Source organism: Electrophorus electricus, chromosome 10 (genome assembly GCF_041902795.1).
Source record: "Electrophorus electricus isolate QZ-2024a chromosome 10, ASM4190279v1, whole genome shotgun sequence".
NCBI lineage: Eukaryota > Metazoa > Chordata > Actinopteri > Gymnotiformes > Gymnotidae > Electrophorus > Electrophorus electricus.
The window spans coordinates 19,539,118-19,561,902 of record NC_137506.1 but is presented as its reverse complement, the minus strand read 5'-3'; the positions used below and the strand labels follow the sequence as shown (position 1 = coordinate 19,561,902).

Genomic DNA, 22,785 nt, shown 5'->3' with positions numbered 1-22,785 from the left:
GCGGCCGGAGTTGGAGCGGGGAGTGCAGGCCGCCTTGCGCCATGCCTCCCCGCCTGTCAGGCTGATCACACGCGCCCGACTGCGCTGCCACACACCAGCGCACCCGTCAGCAGCAGGCGGGGGAGGGACCTGGGCCATGCGGATAGTGCAACAGTGACAGGCAATAAAATTCAGAGTTAAGGAGGAGGCGAGAAAAAGAAAGGGAGAGAAAGGGACGGGGGGGGGTAGCATGAGCGAGCGACACTCAAAACTCTCAACCCATTTTAACCTCACTCTACCAGCGCTGGCAGTAGAGAGGGAGAACACTACGGCAGAGTGCTGGGCCTCAGTGGCTGCAGATGCACATAAAGACATTAGGAATTCAGCAGAGTCCCACAAGCCCTGCTGCAAGCTCACGCGACCTCAGCCCACCCCAGCCCGCCGAGATCAGGAGAGCCAAGCTTCGGTTGAAACAGCCTGGTAGAGGTGTCTGTTTTAATGAATGCACACGTGGCGACAAGTGTGGAACATCAACTCAAAACACCCATTTATTTGGGAATTGAGTGAGGAAGAGGATGAAAGAGTGTGATGAACGGCATGGAAGGATACATGCACAAGGCAGACAAACCATTTTATTTGGAATGTACAGGGGTAATTGGATAGTGTTACTTACAAATGCAAGATGAGACATAGTCCTATAATTGTTCATCCTGCAATAAAGAGAATTCCTTTCGCAAGGCTCCAAGAACATACATGCCTTTCAATAAATGAGCTCAAACATTTAAATAGAAAATATTTAGTGTCAAACAGAACATACAGAATACACACACCTCCACTCAGCATCTGCCAACACATTGCGAGCTCCTTGTGTTAACTCGTGTTAAAAGTTCAGGTGGTCTTCAGTTCCTCTTTCTGGACAGCTGGGGCTGTTAGTAGGGGAGGGTGTGGCAACTAGGAGAAAGAGTCATCTTGGAGTAAGAGCAGGAGACTGGAGGAAGAGGACAGAGCTTGCTGGGCTGCTTGCCCCTGTATGCCTTCCTCCATGCCTGCGCTTTGTAACCGGCAGTGGGACAGGGGCCAGCCGAGCGACTGCCTGAGGCAGGGTGGCGTGAGGCGAGCCAGGCCTGGCGCCCGGGGCCGGCACTGGCTGTGCACGCGAGGAGCCTTTTCAAAGGCAAACGCCGGCTCCATGCCCGCCGGGCCTCTCCGCTTCAAACAGACCCCCAGTCACCCGGCCGCTCTCTGGGGCTACCTTTAATTGGTGGTGTTAATAGCGGGCGTGTTTTATGCTAATGTCTTCCCATTCTCGCTTTTACAGCCTAACTCCTTTTCCTTCCAGGATCTTGTCTCTCTTGTGTCTATACCATATGTGCTCATAGCTCTCAGTGTCTCGCCTTCGTCTCGCTCTCGTCTCTTGCGTCGGGCAGGTCGGCAAACACCTCTCGTCCACCGCCGCTGTTCCAGTTTGCTCTACAGCAGGATGCGGTATTTGAGTGCGCGGGGCACACGGTTGATGACCAGCCTTCCGTCGTAGCTGAGCGAGGCGAAGAGCCAGGGGTCGGCCGATGACCACTCCGCCGCGTACACGCTGTCCTCGTGCTCCTCGTACGTGGCCACCACGCTGTCCTGGAGCGGTTCCCTGCTCCTGTGCACAGGAAACATGGCTTCAGCTGCACCGCACGCTGAAAGTCTGCCTCCGCCACACCTCAGCCCCTCCCGTGGCCCTGACCCGCACTAACATACACCCAACCCAGACACTCGTACACAAACCAGCTGGATTCCTCCTTGAGTTCAGGAGAGTCCAGACTCCAAATGTATGACAGTTTAATTAAAGCAATGCTTTAGGTTTACGTTTTGCTTTACTTGGCTTTTCATTTCGACTACAAATTCATACAGGGTATTGTGGAGAAGAAAATATGTTTCTACTTTAAGTGCCATGTGTGTATTTTAGGCTGACAGCCATGCCCTGTCATCTGGAATGCTTGCATAGCCCACCTGAACATAAACAAACTTAAATCATGCTTTTAGCCATGTGACTCACATTGTTGCTGCTATTATTGTGCATCTGTCAGAGGCATGGGAGAACAATAAAGGATGACAAACAGACAGCAACACGCTTCTTCAGAGTGGAAGAGAGATGGGGAGGGGGGAGGGAGCGAAGGACGCCCCCCCTCCAAATAAATAAATAAATAAACAAACAAACAAAATCCCTTACTTCTCCTCGTGCCGCGCCTCCTCGCCGTCGCTGAGGTCATCGTCATCCACCAGGTGGCCAAAGGGCTCGGAGGAGATGGACACCATGTTGGACAGGATCACCCTGCTGTCACTGCTGGCGGTGAGCAGCAGCTGGTCATGTGAGTGGTTGTACCTCACGCTCCACACCCTGGAACACGGACGCGCGCTTAGTAATCGTCGCTGCACACACACCCCAGTGTGCGGCTTCCCCTGCATATACAGGACTCGATTTTCACTCTCTAGCTCATCTGTGGGGTTTCTCTCATAATGGTTCCCCCCCCCCCATTTTTCCGTCCCTGTACATTTTGTCTTCTTAGTTTTCTACCCACACTAATACGCTCTCACTTACACACTCACTCCGTTTCTTTCTCCTCATCTCTCTCTCTCTCTTTCTCCCTCTTTCATTCTCTCCCTCTTTAAGCCTCAGGCATGGCTCAGGAGACGCTCCCAGCCCCTCATAGACGGGGATTGTTGGAGGATAACTTGGCTGTTGACAGCAAAATCTGGCTCAGTCAACCCTGCTCCCCCAGCCTAACTAATCTGCCTCCATCCTGAAATATTCCCTAATACTGCTGCCCCAAGGCTCAGCCGAGGTTCTCACTGCCAACGGAACAAATGAGAAAACCCACATAGTGTAGTCTCATTGCAGGGCTGTAATTTCCTATCTAAATAGGATCAAAACTGCACTGATATTGATACAGTGCCTCTGTGTTTTTAAGAGATAAGATCCTATGTCTCACATTTTATCACATAGTGATTTGGGAGAGCATGTGCATGTGTGTATGGCTGGTTGGGGCTATGATATGTGATTGAGCATTACACTCTCTCTCTCTCTCACGCACAGGCACACATGCGTATGCACTCGCAAACACATAACACACACACACACACACACACACACACACACACACACACACACACACACACCTAAGTGGGAAGGGCAGTAAGCCTTCCTGGTTACTGCAGAATACTAACCACTCTGGAATTAATGTATATGACAAAATGCACATCCAAGCACACGCATATGTGCACGTGTACAAATGGATACACCCTAGCAAGCTTTCAGTGTGATCTGATGGTACAAGTTGAGTAAATAAGAATCTTTTGTTTGTATGGGTGGTCATATATAAGCTAAAATTCATTTGTGTTTGTACACAAATGCTTATATGTTTACAACATGTATACTCATGCATAAATCAGCCATTAACTGAGTACTATATGTGCATGTGTGCAAGCATGCGTGTGTGTGCCAACCAGTGAGAATGCTCTTCCAGTGTTTTGACAGGTTCGTTGATATGCCTCACATCCCAGAACTTGACCTTACAGTCATCCCCGCAGCTGGCCAGGTAGTACTGCTTGTTGGGGTTGAAGTCCAAGTCTCGCACCAACTGCCCATGGGCATTCTCGATGCAGTAGATTTGACTGTGTGGGAAAGAAAAAAGGAATCAAACCTGTCCAAATGTTTTTAATGACACAGAGAGACAAAGAGCAACGAATTTACCCGGGGGGGGGGGGAGGGGGGGGGGGGGTACAGGAGGAGGAGGGAGAGAGAGCGAGAGAGAGAGAGAAAAAGAGAGAGAGACGGAGGATGAGACGTCACATGAATCAAAAGTAATCTGCCCCTATAGCTCTGAAGGCCAAACCTCCATCTCATATCATATAAAAGTGTGACAAGCTATAAAGCACAGACTGCTTCAGTCTGCATGCGAGGTGATGACTTCCCAGCATACTTTGCACAGCTGGGCTGGTGGGAGCTTGTAAAAGCTGCCGCGTGTGTATGGACGCCGGTGTTGCAGACAGCTGCGCTCGGTGTGAAGGACCCTGGGTTCATTAGTATGAGCAGCTGACAGGGGCGGTGGCATGCCTTCAACAGCTCGCTGCACCCGGAGCTTTCTGTCTGCCCTAGCCCGCTATCTCGCCATCCCACTGATCTCATTATGCAATTAACATGCTAATTAAAAATCTCATTAAAACTGGAGGTGGAAAAAAAAAAATGACCAGAGGGGAATGTGGGGCTTCAATTAGGTCAAGATTAGAGTCCTGATCTGAGTTGTTCTGTGGGAACTGGTGGTTACCAAGCACAGGCAAAGGTTAAAATCTAGTGGGGCATTACGAGATGAAGTATGAACTGACAACAGCAGGGAAGGCTGAGAAAAACATCATCTCTCATCAGCTTATCAGAAAAGGAGAGGCTGCACTCTGTCAGAGTGCAGAGAGCATGGCAAGTTATGGAACGATCACACTCAACACATTTCCTGCAATGAGGCGGTAGCCGCACGACCTTTGGCCATGGTGACAGTCATGGCTCCTCCCTCCACGGTGAGCCAGGGGGCTGCAGCGGCCAAGGCCAGCCGGGGAAATGGAGCAGGAAATTGGGTTAGCCGCACTGCTTCCGAGCCCTCCATGCTTGCAAATCTGAAATTGGGATCCAATGGAGCAAAGCCCGGGCTCAAGCCTGATTCAGGAGCACACTCCACAAAAAGGAGACCAGGATTATGCTGCCTGCGCTCGTAAGCCTCTGGACACGGCATGGTCCGATCGTCAGAGAAGCCCCCATCTAGCCCCAGGTTTCAGGCCATGAAGACACTCCAAGCCCATCCTGCCTCCACTCAGCCAGTGCAGGCGATGGACGGCCACGGCTGAAGGGATCCGGATGCGTTTCCGAAACACTCACCAATTCATGCCTCTGTTGCCATAACAACAGCCATGAAAAAAAAAGGGTGGTGGGGAGGGGGAGGGTGGGGGGGAAATTTCACACATCACACACACGCTGTTGAAATGAGACTGAAGTCACACTGAGAAGGTTAAGGTAGGGGTCTACTTTAGCATAGAGAGTGAAGTCAGGAAGAAGGCCTTACAGGGAGAGGCTGAACGCTCTCTAGGGCACAGAGGAGTAAAAAGGTCATGGTAGATCAGAGTGACAGCAGAAAATTGTAGAGGTCAGAGCTCAGGAAGTGATCTGCCCCAGTGAATGCCAAAATACGGTCTGACAGGATCATAAATATAATCAGACTTTGAATTAATGTTACTAGCCACAGGATTAGGTAGGTTTTTTGTTTGGTTTTTTTGTTTTTTTAAGAATATCTTGGTTCATCACTAGGAGTTTTGTTACTCCCCCCCCGCATTTTACTTCCCCCTCTTGCCTACAACCAGCGATAGAAACCAGAAACCAGTAACTGTTTAATGCATGTAAGCATACATTTATTCAAATTATTATTAACAACAGTTTTCAAAAGAGCAATGAGAATATGTTTAACCAACTTAAAAAAAAATGTCCTTTATGCTAAACCAGCCTGCTTTGTCAGAGGTTTATCATTTGGCTAGCATAATTTTTGGTTTAACCTAGTAAATGTGAATTGGTTTTGACAATCCATACACCTATATCTGGTTCTTAACTCTGCTTAGTGAGTACTTACACATTTACATTATGTCTAAAGAGCTGAGCTACTCCACCACCTCTGTCTCGGCTCCGCTCCAGTTCACCTATAAGAACTCTACTCCTAGTCCTCCAGTCTTATCTTGACCAAGAACAGTTTGTCATTGACTGACCAATTAAGTCACCATATGCAGATATCATCCCATCACAGGACAACAGCCAAAGAAACTCATAAATGGTACGACACTGATTTACAGTCCCCTATAACCATTTTTGCGCTAAAGTGACCACTTTGACATGACCACCCTTATCTCTGTGAGGCTTTTATTCTCCACTACAATGTCTGCAGTGGCTCGGTGAAGTCACTCAACCATAAGGCTCTCTGCTTCAGCTTCTAATGTTGGACTCAATAATAAGCAGAAATGACAGCAGATCTGAGTTCCATGTTATTTGCTTCATTTGCACAAACTAGAGCCCTTTTCATCATTTTATATAATATATGCCTGAGTTCCAAGATATCATGGGGGCTGTCTTTATATAAATAATCTTTTTGTTCTTATAAGACGGTAAGTTGTTGTAACAGCAAGTGGTCCATTAAGGTGCAGTGCTGGGACTTCTTTAGATTCAACAGCTTCACCTAACCAAACTTAAATGTAAGCAATCAATACCATTCTATTCTGTTAGAGCAAGAACTTTTACCAACCTAACCATTTTTTTTTTTTTTTACATTTATTTGCATACTAGGACTACATTGTGACATTTTAAAACCACAGTCCTGAACCCTTTTACTATTTAAACTATTTTACTTGTTTGACAGTGCGAATTCTGTGATGCATAAAAGCACACAGACAACACTCACTTGCAATGTCTGAGATTGGCCAGAACTACTGCTGTGATGTGTTCCTTCATTCAGATCATTTGCATATTACAGACTTATTTGAGATCGGTCCAGTGTTGCCATCCCGATTATTGAGTGATGTATTGTGCTTCCCAACAATATACATACACTTTTAGACATAGTCCACTGTAAACTGGATTTTAAGGGCTAAGATTCATTCTCAATGTCTCAGGTTATGGAATTCCTTGGGGATAAATAACACACAAAAGTGAACAGATATACAAGCACTAGCAGACATTTCTAAATTCCTACAACGTGTTTATGTTTGTAAGTATGGAAGAGAGTTCCTGTAGGACAAAAGATGGAATGGACTTCCTGCAGGGCAGGATCTACAGGCAAAATTATAGCTAAAAAACAATCATGCATGCTATTAGAGTACAACTGTACATATATGCATAAGTATGCGTTTATCCAAACAACTTATACATGTTTAATTTGTGTATGGGTCTGTATTTGTTTAACATTACTGAATTTAAATAATTGTCCCTTGAATTCCGTTATTTTGCTCTGCATACCAATGTGACAAAGCATACAGCAAAGACAGATTAATGATGTCCCATTGTTCATCCATCTGTACAAGTCCAGTTACAAACTACAATTTACACAATGCAACAAACCAAACTATTAATAGGAATTATCCCCATACAATGTTGCTAGCACTGAATGCAGAGGCCAGGTCCCTCAAATGCCCACTGGTCCTTCTCCCATCCTCACACACATGCACACACACTTCCCCCAGTCCATCCATTCACAGAAGTGTCACTGTAGCACATTACACCGTTTCTGTGTGCATGGGGTGAAGCGTGTCACGGCATCAGTCCGGACAGCTAACAGTGCATCGTCAGTGTTTGCGTTCTAGCTCTCTCCTACAGAGCTTGAGAGGTGTTAAGCATGGTTCCAGACAGATGCACAAAGAGAGCAAAGCTCTGCAGACCTCTGCTACCTACGGCAGCTCAGCATCTCAATTCCTGCCTAAATAAACCAGCATGCACTCCCAGTTCACACCGAGCACACCAGTCTGCACATGTGTGTATACTTATAGACCCTGGAGCCAGAGTGCTGCTATGGAAATATTCTTCATAAAACACCACTGTGTGTGTATGTTGAGATTCTACCAGATTTCAAGTTTGGACCTTCCCCCCGCAAGCAGCGAAATAATTTCAGAAAGATGCAATTATGGATCACGGAGAGAGGATGTGCCTGTGTTATCTGGACAGAAAACAGTATTTCTATCAAAGATGAACATCCTTTGATTAGCTGAGCTAGTGACCCACATATGTAATTACAGGTTTATGATCGACTTTAACAGCACACAATGCTGCCTAAGGCATGCTCCACTTTCTTAACAATATGCAGCCAATGCCAATGTGTTGGCATAGCAACCCTTAACAAGCAAACATCACTTACGGCACTGTTGGGCGAGATCTTTTTTATTAGTAGTATTTTGCTTTAGTACCTCATCAAAACCAATATTTACCTCTAATCCCATTACCTTTAGAAGGCGGAGATTAAAAAAATCTTAGAATCTCACTGTGTGCAGTTTCTGTTAACTGTGTGGTATGGAGAGGTGCTCTGCTCTACTTTGCTATGGTGAGACACTGGGAGAAACCCTGTTCTGGAGCAGGGTGTGAGCTGCTTCCAGCTGTCAACCGAGAAACACAGACAGACAGGACGGGCCACCAGCCCGTGCAGCAGGGCGGAAACGGCTCTTGCCGCTCACACACAGCTGCTACACCAACTGGACGCCTGTGTGCAGCCATGTGGAAGGCTCTGGGTGTGTGGGGGGTGGTGTAGTGAGACCATGTCTTTGCTGTCCCACAGTGCTGCAGCGCAATATATCGCTTGTCCATCATTATCACAATACTGGCCTTTGCAATGCTGACATCGTAGAAGGCTGCATTAAGGCGTAAGCATTCTGACTAAGCTTAGATGATCCAGACTAATGTTCTATGGGTAAATAATTACAAGGTAGGCTAATCATGTCAGAAGGGTTATCAAATGTGTTACAATGTGTTTATACAGCATGGCATATTGCAAAGTGTACCAACATAATTACAGTTTAATGTATTTGCTGATACTTTATAGACATGTCCTGTTTGTTTCTTGGATATGGTATAGTACAATACAAACTTCTACAAAAACATTTATACTTAAATAGATGTATTGTTAGTTAATATTATACACACAGACACACACACACACACATCTATATATATAATCTATATCTATATCTATATATATTATCTATCTATCTATCTATCTATCTATCTATCTATCTATCTCTATATATATATATATATATATATATATATATATATATATATATATATATATATATAATTATCTATATATCTATCTATATATAGATATCTATCCATCAACACACACACACACACACACACACACACACACACACACACACACACTTGTATCAATTGGAGAACACCATCCATTAACTCCTAGTGTTCAGTAATCAAATTCTTTTTTTTGTGGGCTTAGGAAATGTTTTAGCTGGATTCACAAGGAGAGCAAAAGAGAATCTGGGGATAAAACGATGTGCAGAAACTTTCCTAGTGCAACAGCCCCTTTACACTATTCCCAACCTTACACCACCACTGCTGTTCCCAGTTTTCACACATTCCTCCTCTGGCAGATCTGTGCTGGCTCGCCGCGTGCTGCCTCCGCCCCCTCGGCCCAGCTCGCCATCTCCACAGTGTGTGGCGCACTGTCGCTGTGGATTTCTGCTGCTCCTCTCTCGCTCCATGTCCATCGCCCCAACCCCTCATCCCGCATACCCTCTGTTCACCTCCCCAGCTCCCAGCACTGGGATCAATAGCACTGTGATTCGGATTCCTGAAGCAGAGCCCATGTGGGCACCCGCTCCTCCCAGTCACTCATCTGCAGCATGTGACGCAGCACGCTGGGTCTGCCCGCAGTACACACAGACACGGCCTGGCCCGTTAACAGGGAAAAAGCAGGCCTGCCCCTCCAAGTCCTGAATACATCATGACTGTGCTGCAGGCATCCTGGAAGGTATGCGCTTATGTACTAGATAACAAAGCTCCATGTTTAGAGGGAAGCAAAAGCAGCTGGAGCTGCTGGAAATATTTATTTATTTGTTGATTTTTTTTGTGTGTGTATTTATATTGTATATACTTTGGGTTCACGCGATCACATAAAATAAATAAATAAATAAATTTTAAAAAAATCAGATTTCTCGTCATGCCCATGCCCTGTGACCCCTGGCTTACCTCATGCTGCGGAGGTCCCAGCCACGGATGGCCGTGTCATTGGCTGTGGCCAGCTGGGTGCAGTTGTGGTGCGGGCTCCACTTGCCCGAGGTGAACTTCAGCTGCCCTTTGCCTTCCAGGGTGGCGCTGCTGGACATCTGGGGAGGCAAACCAGTCCACACGCATATCAGTCATTGGCCACGCTCTGGGCCAGGAGCCACGTGCGGTCATGGCAGCGACAGCGCCCCCCCAGGGAGCACAGGGGGAACTCGCACTGATGCAAGTCAAAGCGACGGGAGCCCCTGCAAGAGAGAGGCCATACTTCCCACCTTTTCATGGGAAAAGTCAATGACATGGACTGCTGGAAGTCTCTGCTGTAAAAGTGAGAGTGTGTGCGCACGCGCGCATGTGCATGCGAATGAGATAAACAAACAGAGAGAAACTACCATCAGCATTTGTAAACAGACAGGAAAAGGAAATACAAGCAGCTGGAGAGGACTGGGAATTTTGAGCTAGCTACTTTTGAGCACACCCAGAATACTTAATATCCTTCTAGATCAAATTAAGGAATCATTATTACATAAAGCAGCTCAGTTTGAAAATCACCTGTTCTTATTCCAAATTTAATTGACTTTTAATTAGAGAGAATTCTGTAAGATAGATTATGCTTATAATGGCATTTTGCGGCAGTAAGCGCAGTTTTCATATTGTTTCTACATATATATGTACACTGTGTCAGCTTCAACCACAGCAGATGTCTAATAAGAAAATCTTAAACTGCACACCAAGTAATTCTCAGCATGAAGAAAACCACAACGGTTTGTGAGAAGCAATAAAAAGGAGTTGACGACGACCAGCGCTGTGGTTTACAAATCAGCGCTTAAAAGAGAACGGCATCAACGTAGCATCACCACTGCAAAATTGCAGTCCGGAAACGCAACATACAAGAGAAACAATGGTGGCTTATCGAGCGGTGGCAAGGCCAGTGCTGGGAGCATCTGTGTGGCTCCACCCCTCAGTTCCCTCCCTCGCCCCGCCCCGCCCATGCCCTTGCAGGAGGAGATCCAGGGCACAGGGTCTTGCCAGGGTGGACCGATATGTGCCTCGCTGCTCCAGTATTGATGTTGCCCGTCCTAAGCTGGACGACGCAGAGCACGGTGCTCGGGGGGCCAGCCTGCTGCTGTCGCCTCTCTCGCTGGCAAGACCTGGAATGGGTGATGGCAGGCCACTATTCATCACGCCACGGCGCTTGGCAAAACTGGCCTGGCTTTGGTTTGTGCCCGTTTGTGCGGGCGGTGGGGGTGGTGGTTGGGCTGGGTGTGCTTACCCCATTCTCCCCTCTCTGTTCCACAGCGTAGCTAAATTCACGAAGATTTGTGCAACGGCTTCCAGTGGGAGAAGAAGCACGCCTGCGATGAACACATCAACCTGAGCTGCTCCGAGGAGGAGGATGAGCGAAGGAGCTGGAGGAGGAGAGCTGACGCAATCGTCTGTCTCTTTTTCTCTCTCTCTCTCTCTGTGTGTGCGAGCGTGCGTGTGTGTGTGCGCGTGTGTGTGTGAGAGAAAAAAATAAGGGGGCATGGGTAAGGCAGATTAGCATTCCCATCAGCACTGGTAGGATCTGAGTGAATGTGCTCGCTCTCTCTCGCTCTCCCCTTGTTAATGGGCGCCGTGGCCTTAGTGGGCCTTGCCACTCAATAACCCCCCCCCCCCCTTCTCGCTCTGCATGCAAAGCTGACATTAGCCGGACTGCACCAGAGAGGCTTGGCCTGCTACTGACCACAGCCCTCTTCAGTCACCTCTGCGGAGGGTGAGAGCCCGTGTGTACACGTTTGGACTCGCACGTCTGGTGTGAAAGGATGTGTGAGGACAGAGGGAATGGTGATCTCAGTTTTGCAGTCCCCTTCCACACAAAGGCTCCCAAATGCCAAGCCGGGGTGATGTCCTCAAAGGTCTGGCCTGCGTATCTCGGTCTGGGAGGCATTAATTAGTAATGACTGCAGCACATTATTAACAAATACCCTCAACTCAGCGGCTCTGCACTAATGGGACATTAAGTGACCAACCTAAACCCACTTTTCATCTGGACTTTCAGGACTATGGACACTTTAATTGCTTAGGCAGGGACTTATGGGGGAAAAAAAGGCTAATCCAGCGATAGGTGCTACACTGTGATTGGGGCTTTTTGGTGTCTGCTGTAGCTCATGCATCAATCTTAATTCATCAGGTTCACACCGTATTGTTTGTTAAGTCCAAACTCTTTCAATGTTAGTTAGAGTGACACTAAAGTTTTCTTGGACAAACATTATTCTGGAAATACAAATTTTTCCTGGAGAATCCCAACGAGCAGTGGAAGTCAGCCGACGTGTTAAGACTAGTTGTGTCATGAGTAACTATGCGATCAACAGACACTTCAGTGCATAAGCACAGTGGAACTGTTAAGTGACTTAGGCTGGCTGTTTGGTCGACTGCCCCAGTGCTGCAGACTGGGAGAGTGGAGGGGGACGCACGGGTCATGTAATGAGGAGAGGGCTGCTGTCTCACCATTGCCTTGCTGGAGCTCTCCTGGAGGTCCCAGAGCACGGCGTGGCTATCGGCCAGGGAAATGACGCGCTTGCCGTCGCCCATGGGCTCCCATAGCACACTGCGGGAAAAAGAGGAGAGAGTGCTCAGCCAGGATGCCGCATGCTACTCCACTTACTGCGTCCCCCTCGGCGTCCGCCGCCTCACGGAACGCCTTACTTTATAGCGGATTAAGGTGCATCAAGAATAAGGAGGAGGAGAAGAAAAACAAAAAAAACAAAAAACAAAAGTTGCTGTGAATAACTGGTTTTGACAGTGCGCTAGACTCACCAAGCCTGGTTTATAGCAGAATAACAGTCTTTCAAACTCAGTAACTATTCCATAGGAGCCCTGACGAACACAGGCAGAAACGCCACCAGAGAGCATTACACAGGAACGATGCCATAGGGAAGAAAAGCCCTGTTTGGGATTCCACACAACTCTTATCATTTGCATTCCTCTTTTGAGGAGGGATACTAGGGGCTAAAAAGGGGGGAAAAAAACCGCAAAACAAAACAAAAAAAAAACCCAAACAAGAACTATATATATATATATATATATATATATAAAAATATAATATATAATATAAATATATATATATATATATATATATATATATATATATATATATAAAATATATAATATATAATATATATATATATATATATATATATATATATATATATATATATATATATATATGGCGGGGGGGGGGGGGGGGGGGGGGATATGGCGGGGGGGGGGGGGGGGGGGGGTTTACTATGCATCCAAGATGTTGAGAGTCAATGGTCTGTGCGTCAGGACAGTGGGGGCACATTCATTTTGGCCATGTTCACTTTTTTGTTTCATTGGAAAGAAAAAGAAAAAAAAAAACACACAACACACACCTATACTGATTCTAACTCAATTTATTCCTCAGTTGGAGATTTAAAGTCCTCCCAAATGTATCAATTAATTCTTAAGGAAGGAAGGTTCCTTTTTTATAGCTGCTTTTGGTCTTATTATGCCAGACCCATAAGTTAACTAAAAGGGTGGTAAGATTAAAAAAAAAAAAAAAAAAAGTTGAATGTCTGACCTTGAAGAACAGAGGTTTGCATCCTTGAATATGTAAATATAGTCTGGCTCAACCCAACTTTCTTAAAAGGCCTTCATATATTCCAAATTTGGTTTTAACATACTTCATGAATCATGTCTAATCCACTTTGCATGTAAATGAGATGTGTTCAATGTATGAAGCCTATGACCAGATCAATCTTTTAAGTTGGTACATGCAAAAATTATGTTTGGCTGCTAAACCATTAAATGAATCCTGAATAAAACTATAGATGCTCTGAAACCAATATATTTATCCATAAAATGATCCTTGTATGCCAACTTTTATCAACGTACAGTTACTTATACATGCAAAAGGTACAAAAACCCACACGCAACACAACAGTATACTAAGGTCATTCAAGGTGGTTCCGTTATACTTCCACTTCAGAGAGGACAGCTGGGGCCCCCAAATCATTCATGCAGAGTAAATGTGTCCAATATAAGAGGTGCTTGAGGATCGACAGGCCACCAGCCCCCACAGAGATTATTTCATCATTACTGCCAGTATTGACTGACCTATATAACACGCTTCTCCTTCGCTCCTTCTTGGGCCCCCATTGATCTGGCAGCAGCCCCTTGGAGTGCAAATCGCACCGTGATTACGCCGTCTCGCACCGCAGTCACAAGCCAGGCCCCGAGATTCCTCACGGCCCCCTGCAAATGTCTGATTGGCCACGGAGCGCTTATTGGCCATCGATTAGGAGGTGTAAGACGTTCAAAACGAGGCTCTACTGAAAGTTCTCTTTCTGAGGTGCAGCAGAAATGAGATTACAAGAAGCATCTTCTCCCAAGTTTTCTTTGATGTTTTGTCTGTTCTCTTCAGATCCAGGCCAGGCCTAATAGACAGGCCCTCCCTGGTTGTAAGGGAGAACAAAGGGAGTCTCCAAAAAGGGCCAAACCTGCTTGGTCCTGCAGTGGTGGGTGGGGCGCTCGGCTCCCAGCCATGGAGAGGACGTGCCCGTGTGCTCTGTGCGATCGAGATCGAGCGCTACTGCCTGCGAGAGATCGAGGAGACGGGCGGACAACGAGACCATCCATCTTATGAGAAAAAAAAAGCCAATATCAAACAGGCAGTCACAGTGCGAACCCTCATCAAACACAGACTTGTACACACACACCCACACATCCTAAAGTGTGAGTGTACATACAAACAAGCTCATCCCCTCGCACACACACACACACACACACACACACACACACACACACACACACACACACACACACAGCTACTGCCCTTGAGATTTTCACAGCTCTTGAGGTAAGAGGAGGGCAGACACCACCACCATCAATCTCCACCCCAGGGCTCCAACTCTCCAGCCCTGCAATCTCTGCCAAGAGACTGTTCAACCTCCCCACACTCTCTCTCTCTCTCTCTCGCTCACACACACACACACATATAGGCTTACATACACACACCCCCTAATTCAGAACGGAGGACGCATTGCCAAAAACCGATAACAGCCACACTCACCAATAAAGCCAGTCATCCCCTCTTCACCGCAGTTTGATTTTTCAAGAGAGATCATCAGGGAAAGGGACATCTCTGTTGCGCAAGAGGTGTTCTTCATCACACGATTTCACTCTCACAACAGGAAAGGAGACAATTATGCTCTAGATGCCCTCTTATCCTGTTCCGTGGAGCTCACACAAACAGCCAACGGCCGTGCCCAGTTGCCACGGTCACCATCGCTCTGTGATGTTTACCTTCTTTCTGATGTTACATCAGCTTTTAAGTACATATCAGAGTAAATTCTGGATTCTTCCCACTGTTATACTATTATTTGCAGAATCCTGCATATGGAACAGCGTGTGCATGCAGGCATAGTTGCTCTGGGACTGACTCTGCTGCTCTTGTTAAGTATTGAAAGGTATGCCAAGGTATATACAGCATGGACAAGTGTTAACATACTCTTGCCCTTGGCACCATGTTATTATAACATAAGGATACAGGTTGCTGCGGTAAAAGCAAACTTGTGGTGACCTGGCCAGTGAACTGCAGCTATGTAAAAGGAGTGATTATTGTGCCTGCCTGATCAGCGCTCAGGGCTTGCAGACACGATTGCACGGACTGAAGTTATAGCTGCAGAGCCACAGCAGCGGGTTGGCATACAACACACCGCTAGCCGACGAGGGAGTCATTTGTGTTACTTTCGACCTGAAGCTGCGGCACCAGAGCTGACGCTCAGCAGGCCGCCCACAAGCACCACGCGAGCTACAACTGGCAGGACAACAGAGGAGAGCGGAATTCATTGTTTCTCTGCTGAAACCAGAGCTCTGAAACACGGGGCCTCTTTTATTATGACGGATAATGGAAATTCTATCAGAGTGCGCAAGCTCTATAACACTGCACTCCCCAGCGGGAGACAGCGGGAGGCTGGCATTCAGCAAATGCTTAAAAAAAGAAAGAAAAAAGGGGAGAAAAAACAAGGCTGAGTTTTTATTCTTCTCTTGTGAATTATGGCATATGATATAATGCAGGGTTCTAAAACAAAGGCAAGCACACAGGCTGAGCCCTGAAATATGTAGGTCAGGCAATCGGCTCCTGACACAATGGCAAAAGCCATTGAGGAGGAAAGGATGACAGATAAAGAAGAAAGGAGAGCAAGGGGTAGCCAAGAACAAATAGCAAAGAACAAATAGATTCACCAGGAACCAGGATATGGAAAATGCAGAGGAAAATATAATTTAAAGGAAACATAGAGGAGTCAGGAGGAGAGAGAGAGAGAGAGAGAGAGAGAGGGAGGGAGAGAGATGGTGAGTAGTGAAATCCCAAGAACAGCAAAATTAAAAAGGAGACAGTGAGCAAGAATGTATGTAAGAGGAAGGAGAAGGAGGAGGAGGAGGAGGAAGAGGAGGCAGCTGTAGGGTTAAATCGATAGCGTGCACCGTACCAGGCCACGTTGCCGTGGGCTGTGTTGTCAAGGTGACAGAGGAGCTCCAGGGTCTGGGGGTTGTTTGATGAATCGTCGGGGGATTCGTGGCTGCCTGATTCCCATTCCGCGGGCATCCTCCACACCGAAGCACAAGTTAGCACACGGCTCTCTGAGGCTGGCCAACAGGATACACACACATACACACACACGCACGCACGCACGCACGCGACAGTTAGAATCTCACATCAGCATGGACCCACACAGTCTCCCCTTTTCGATCATACACACAGTTACTGTAAGTAAACAAACAATAAAATTCGTTAAACACCATATGTTTGTGTAGAGAGTAAGGACTGTCTGTGTGGTCTCCTTTCTGCTCATGTGTGTAGTGTTGGATAATGATGAATTGGGCACATACTGCCTCCAGACACCCCCCACCCCCACCCCAACACACACACGCGCACACATGCAGAGCCGCTTTACCTCCTCCTGGGAGAAACCCAGAGATAAACAGTTTTGTGGATAAATAACTTGAATAAATGTTGTTTCTCCCTAATATTAACCCTGCATCCTAACCATCTAGGGGTCAGAGGGAGAGATTTACTTTTCTCAGTTCTAAGTGATCTTTTCCCCATCATAGCTTCTACAATAAGGTTTAGTAAAATGAAACAACAGACTACAATCCAGAGTACAGCCTGGATTATCTATTATCCAGATACCCTCCATTATCTACACAATTAACCTCAGGGAGCTGTCAAAACCCTCAACCCAAGTTTGGTGGTTTGAACAATTAACCATGCCAGAGTAAGACTAGTGTTAGACTAGTGTTAAGTTACATTACCTAGTTCCTTTTCCAGTTACTTCTGTGTGTACCAGCAGCAAAGATTCTCAATGCCATTGCATTTTTACTCAGTAGTCTAACTCCCTGTGCCTCATTAATACTGCTGCAGCTGTAACAGGCCTGGTAAAGTGGTGCTGACATGAAAACGTCTGCTACTAGCAGGGGTGCCGCGGGTCTTCAGCTCTCATTACCGTAACGCAGCAGCTAGGCTAGTGTGCTGCAGTGAGAGGGTGACAGAGGGGGCTGCGGTGCCCTCTGATCAGATAGCTGAGTGGTGCGTGGTGTGGCAGCGTCTAGCGGGTGGGGGAGCCATGGGTTTGCTGCCCAACCCCTCCACCAACCCCACGCGTCCCCCCCGGCGCCCGCCTTTGACTCGGGCCGCTCCACGAGATTGAATGTCATGGTAATTACAATCTTCTTTTGAACTCTGTTATGACATCGCTTGCATTGCCCTCGTCAAAATGGAGACTGGGAGGGAAGGAACACAAGTCAAGTCCTTGTTTTTCGCCTACTCTCTACAGAAACAGAGATGCTCCCCACTATTCGGACTGTTGGAAACCAGTCAGGGCCACAGGCTGCAGGCACAAACGCAGGATTTAATTTAACCCCCCTTCAAATCGTTTCTTCATGTTCGTTTAATTTTCTAATTGCCTGGTGGCGAGAGTGTGGAACTTGGAGTGCCGGAATGTGGCATGTTCCATTAGCACTGCTGTGGCCTGGACATGAGCCAGGACGTCTGGGAAAGGAGGCCTCGGTCCACTGGCATGAACATGCTGCGACAGTGCTCTTCTTTGTTTATGTCAATGGCAATTTCAGATGTAAATTCAAATATGTCTGTAAATGAGCATTGTGGGCAGGGTGCCAAGCACAGCTAATTTAAGTATCTTAAAGTTTCACTGACCTGCCCAAGATCTTACTATTAATACGCTGCCGAAGATAACTGTTGTATGTTTTGCAGTGTCTGTGAAATCAATGTTGTTGATAGATTATGCAGTGCAAAATGAGAGAATTTCTTGAGAGAACCATGATCTTAAAGTGTATTGAAGAATTTCTTTCTTTTTCTGAGGGTCAAAGAAAGTCTGTGCCTATCATAGGAAAAACTAAGACAGGGCACTGAACCAACAGGTTGGCAATTTCTGATGCCTCATAATGAAGTAACAGTATTATATAAATGGGCACTTAGACTTCACTTTATTAGAAACACTTATCTTGTACCTACACTCACAGGCCACTTTATTAGCTTACCGGAGCATCTGAAGATTGTACAGAGCGTAGGCCATCTGTTTGTTAGCCTGCATCTACTCTATCAATCACTGGTCAGTATTAATACTGACATGGTAGTGGCATGGTTGCAGGTGCTGAGCTGATACAGGATTATTAGCCACAGCAGTGGGTGTTGGAGTTTTTACATGTGCCGGTACCACACTATCCCGAACAGTGATACCTACAAACTCTTAACTGTATAACTGCTGATATACTTTACATATTCATACATGTGTAAATATATATGCTTCAGATTTTAATATACTTTGTACCAATTGAGAAACTGCTAGCAATGACATCTAATTCATATTATGACTTGCTGTGTCTGCTATGGATAGATGAAGGGAATTAGTGGGGGAAAAAGAAGGTGCCACAGTCACAAAAACTGATGGAAGAGAGAGAGAGAGAGAGAGAGAGAGAGAGAGAGAGAGAGAGAGAGAGAGAGAGAGAGAGAGAGAGACTGAGACTGACTCACTTTTGTTGTAGCACGTGGTCAGCACTCCTTTGTCAGCGGGGCTGGAGCTGATGTGCCATATCTCACCAGCGTGATGCAGGAGCACATTCTTATTAATGATATTGTTCTCATCATCAAAGTCAATGATGTGGATCTGCCAAACAGAGGGAAAAAAGGCAAGTGGAATGAGGCGGGAGGAAGTAAACGCAGGGAGAGTACTGAAGAAGGAAAGGGCGGGGCAGGCTGCATACCACTCTCTCACCCTAACCAGTACAAAACAGATCCCTCACGTCAGTTCAAAGACCAAGATTCACTCCAAGACATTTGCTTTAATATGACAGTAAATGAAATCTTAAGCATCGAAATCACTTTTGATTTTCACCTTCACACATCCTGATCCTTATCTCTTCAACTTTTTTTTTTTTTTTTTTTTTGGCTTTGAAGCTGCTATTAAAAACTCCTTTTGAACTTGATAGATTCATAAAAGTTATGCAAAGTGCCAGACGTTTGTTGGGTCATGGCAGCGTGTGGAGTTGTAGAGTTTAGAGTCTTTTTTAAGGGTCTTGGGGCAAAAGCAATCCTCAGCAAAGCATATTCAATCAATCGTCTATAGGATCAGTTAATAGGACAGGACCAACTGAAAAGGAGCAGGACATGTACTACAAGACAGATGAATGCACATAAAAAGCTTATTACAATATTCCAACTTTCCAAAGGTAAATAGTTCTTCATGCACCAGACTGTGTCACACTATTATAATCTAACCTATTTTCCAATGGATTCTGTGTATTAAGCGATTAAAAACTTCCTTCTGAAATACACATAATATCTGAACACAAACAGTCAACCTGGATAGTTCAGAGCAGGAATATGTTTCTGTGGATACAATGTTTCTGTAGATACAAATATCTAAATATTGAGTAATGCAATGTTAAACAGCCATTTATTTTCTACAAGATCAATATTAATACATATTTAAATGTTAAATAAAATAAATATCCATGTTTAAAAAAGATGCTAGTGAGGATTAAAATATTACTTATATTTTAATATTGTAAAGACACTATTTAAAATTATAAAGAGACTGTTGTTTGATGGCTGCGTTCTGTGCACATGCAGACTCAGCTGAAACTGTCCAGCACCAATCATAATCCAATCACACAAGACTGGAGACTCGGTCTGGCAGGGACACGATTCCTTTGAGGGAATATTAATTGGCTGTACCTGAATATAGCCCATGAGGCATTCTGCCTGGCCACTCTCTCTGTGTGTGTGTGTGTGTGTGTGTGTGTGTGTGTGTGTGTGTGTGTGTGTGTGTGTGTGTGTACACTCTGTCTATACAGTTATGGGGCGGGGGGAAGAGTTCTTGAGAGCAGTCGTGTTGCTCAGACAGCTGAAAGTCGGAGAGGAAACCATTAACCTTGGGTTGGACCACAGTGGAGGAAAATTATTAGGCAAAGTTATAATTTTATGGAGGGGAGCAACACAAATAAATTCCAATGGCTGGACAGGATAATTGGAGGCAAAAGAAGGTCTTATAATAGGGGCAGGAATGAGTCGAGCTCAGGCAGAAGTCCCATCTCATGATTAATGCAACTTTATCCCAGAGATGCAGAGTGAGTCATCACTCTTAGCCACTAGGGCCCTCTTCTCTACCCTCTTAATTATCAGAGGGTTAGGAGAAAAAAAACACACAGGGCTAAGGTGTAAAATAGGACAGGACGTTGGCCTGCAGCTTGGGTGGTCCCACTGGGAGCTCTTTAGGGGGAGTAAGGTGGAGGTATGCCTGGCTCTGGCTGGTGCAGCAGGGTGAGGCGCTGGGGGAGAGGAGCCTCGTTCATCGAACTGCAATGAGGGGCAGGGGGTGGGGTGGAAGACAACCCAACTCACTCTAATCACAGCCTTCAATATGCAGCTCTCTCGAAGGCTTGAGTGGTCATCAATGGAGATGGAGGGTGGAATTAGTCGGCTGAGCTCCCCCCACTAATAGGGCGAGAGGCCAGCGGATGTTATGATAAAGCTTAGGGCTTGTAATAGACCTGAGCTGGAGATGAGCCGAAGTAATACAGCCCAACTGAACATGCAGCATAGCCCGAACATTAAGGATGGTTGCGTAGCACTGCCACTACGCTTTTCTTCACACCGCATAGGTGCATAAAAACAGAGGAAAACTAACCATCACAAAGACCAATAAAGGCATGCCAGGATCATTCCGATAAAGAGAATCTTAAATAAACCATGCATGTAATACACCAAGTGACCACTCGTTTGTTCCATAGGCAGGCATTATGCAAACTAATGCCCAGATTCATTACCAAGCCAAACCAAAAGAGAAACTGCTTAATGAAAAAGAAGTTTCATAAGGGATGCAAAGTTTTCTCTCTAGTACGGGAAGTCCTTAAACGTGATAAATGAAAATATGTGAAGTGCTATAAATTAGGGTTTTAAAAATGACTGTGTGAAAACCATTTTAAATAGAGTGCAGCTGAATTCAAAGCAGTACTGCAGGGGCACTTCATTCCATGCTTCAGGCGCAGTATCCTCTACAACGTTCAGTGTGAATTTCTTTTTAAACTTTTCAGTTCCACACACAAACCCTGTCAGTAGCACTTAATGAACCACAACAAAGACACAATATATACAGTATTATACCAACCATGAACCTCACGTCACTAAATTTAAATGCAATAAGCAACAATAGAGTACAGTGTGAACAACCCATGGATTTTTTTTCCTGTCTTTTATCTCATCAAAGTATGGATGCACATGCGAGCATGCACGCACAGACACTATTATTTTTTTTTACTTTCTTTTTTATTCATTTTTCCTAAAAGCCTCAGAAATGAAGAGGTCTTCTAGAGAGCCATAATTGCTACTAGTATGTAAATGAAATTGAGGGGAGCTTTGTGAACCCAGGCCAGCCTATGACAGAAGAGATGCACTCAGGCAGGAAGGACTTATGGATCACATCTGAGTGAGACCTGAGTCCAGGTTTTCTGTAACTTTATTACTACAGTTACACTGGTTCATCGAACATCAGGCTATTGGGAAATAACTCAGTTCAGGCAACGGTAAAAGTACTCCTTTAGTAATGTCTAATGTTAGAAAAAGCATATGAGATAAAAGGTAAAAGATTACTCCAAATCTACCATCTTTTAGTCCGATTAAGAGCACCGGTGTTTTTCCAAGTCTCAGCCATTAGGTTTATACTGTATGGCCACTTCGGATGTATGCTAACCTTCATATTTTATTAACAAAATAAAATTGAGAGTGCAAGCTAATAAGAGTAGTCTTAGGCCTGGTCTCCAATAGTGCTACTAAAAATAGTTTCAATGGGACATATTTTAGCTAGCTACGATAACTAACTAAGCAGCGTTACTTACCTGATTATCAAATTTGAGCGACTGAGTTCCCACTAAAAACCGTATGGTATCGGTTTCAGCTGTCTGAGCAGTCAAAGCTCGGGCCTAAAACGCAACAGGAAGAAAAAAAAAATCAGATTGGTGCATGGACTGCTTGCTATCTGAAAAATACATACATGGTGCACAACATAAAACATTAAGAGAAATAAATTATAGCCTCAATACTATGCCTAATCTCCCATGGAAAAGTTCAGTGACAGACAAGCTACAGAGACAATTTGCAGACAAACATGCAGTGACATTATTGGGACGGTTCCTATTTTTATAAGCAAAATGAAAAATGCACGTTTATACTGTACACGGAAATGACAAGTTAGCAAACAGAGCTGACTAGCTAACACAGCTAGCGTTAACGGTACCTGAAACTCAAGGCCATAAATGACTGGCGCGTCGTCCTCCATGTTGTCAACAGACTTGTTCTTGAACAATATTACTTTATCGTTTACTTTTATTTTACAACAACTGATCGCAGATCACAGACAGTTTTAAAAACGATATCCCAAATGCTACCTTTTCTCGGAACATCTACCTCACTTCAAAGTTCCGCAACGGTGAAG

General features: G+C 45.5%; 1 protein-coding gene across 3 annotated transcripts; it reads right to left on the bottom strand.

Moving 5' to 3' along the window:
- Positions 1-502: 502 nt before the first annotated feature.
- eipr1 (EARP complex and GARP complex interacting protein 1) lies at positions 503-22,781 on the bottom strand. Of its 3 annotated transcripts, XM_027015353.3 has the most exons (9): positions 22,588-22,781; positions 22,190-22,273; positions 18,828-18,960; positions 16,267-16,423; positions 12,263-12,362; positions 9,740-9,876; positions 3,469-3,636; positions 2,195-2,362; positions 503-1,624 (listed from the first exon to the last, which is right to left on the bottom strand). In XM_027015353.3, the coding sequence occupies exons 1-9, from the start codon at positions 22,627-22,629 to the stop codon at positions 1,450-1,452; spliced, it is 1,164 nt and encodes a 387-aa protein (XP_026871154.1). In that variant the 5' UTR covers positions 22,630-22,781; the 3' UTR covers positions 503-1,449. The 3 variants fall into 3 exon arrangements, with proteins under 3 accessions (XP_026871154.1, XP_081578328.1, XP_081578330.1); XM_081722202.1 differs by lacking the exons at positions 16,267-16,423; positions 18,828-18,960; positions 22,190-22,273; positions 22,588-22,781 and adding exons at positions 14,275-14,413; positions 14,847-15,721; XM_081722204.1 differs by lacking the exons at positions 16,267-16,423; positions 18,828-18,960; positions 22,190-22,273; positions 22,588-22,781 and adding an exon at positions 13,892-14,237.
- Positions 22,782-22,785: the final 4 nt, after the last annotated feature.

Excerpts from the sequence above, each read along its gene's own strand:
- eipr1 (XM_027015353.3), bottom strand. The coding sequence starts at position 22,629 with ATGGAGGACGACGCGCCAGTCATTTATGGCCTTGAGTTTCAG. Across the intron at positions 12,363-16,266 it reads GCCCACGGCAACGTGGCCTG|TGTGCTATGGGAGCCCATGG; the intron begins GTACGGTGCACG and ends TTTTTCCCGCAG. Across the intron at positions 2,363-3,468 it reads CTGGAAGAGCATTCTCACTG|GGTGTGGAGCGTGAGGTACA; the intron begins GTTGGCACACAC and ends TCCGTGTTCCAG.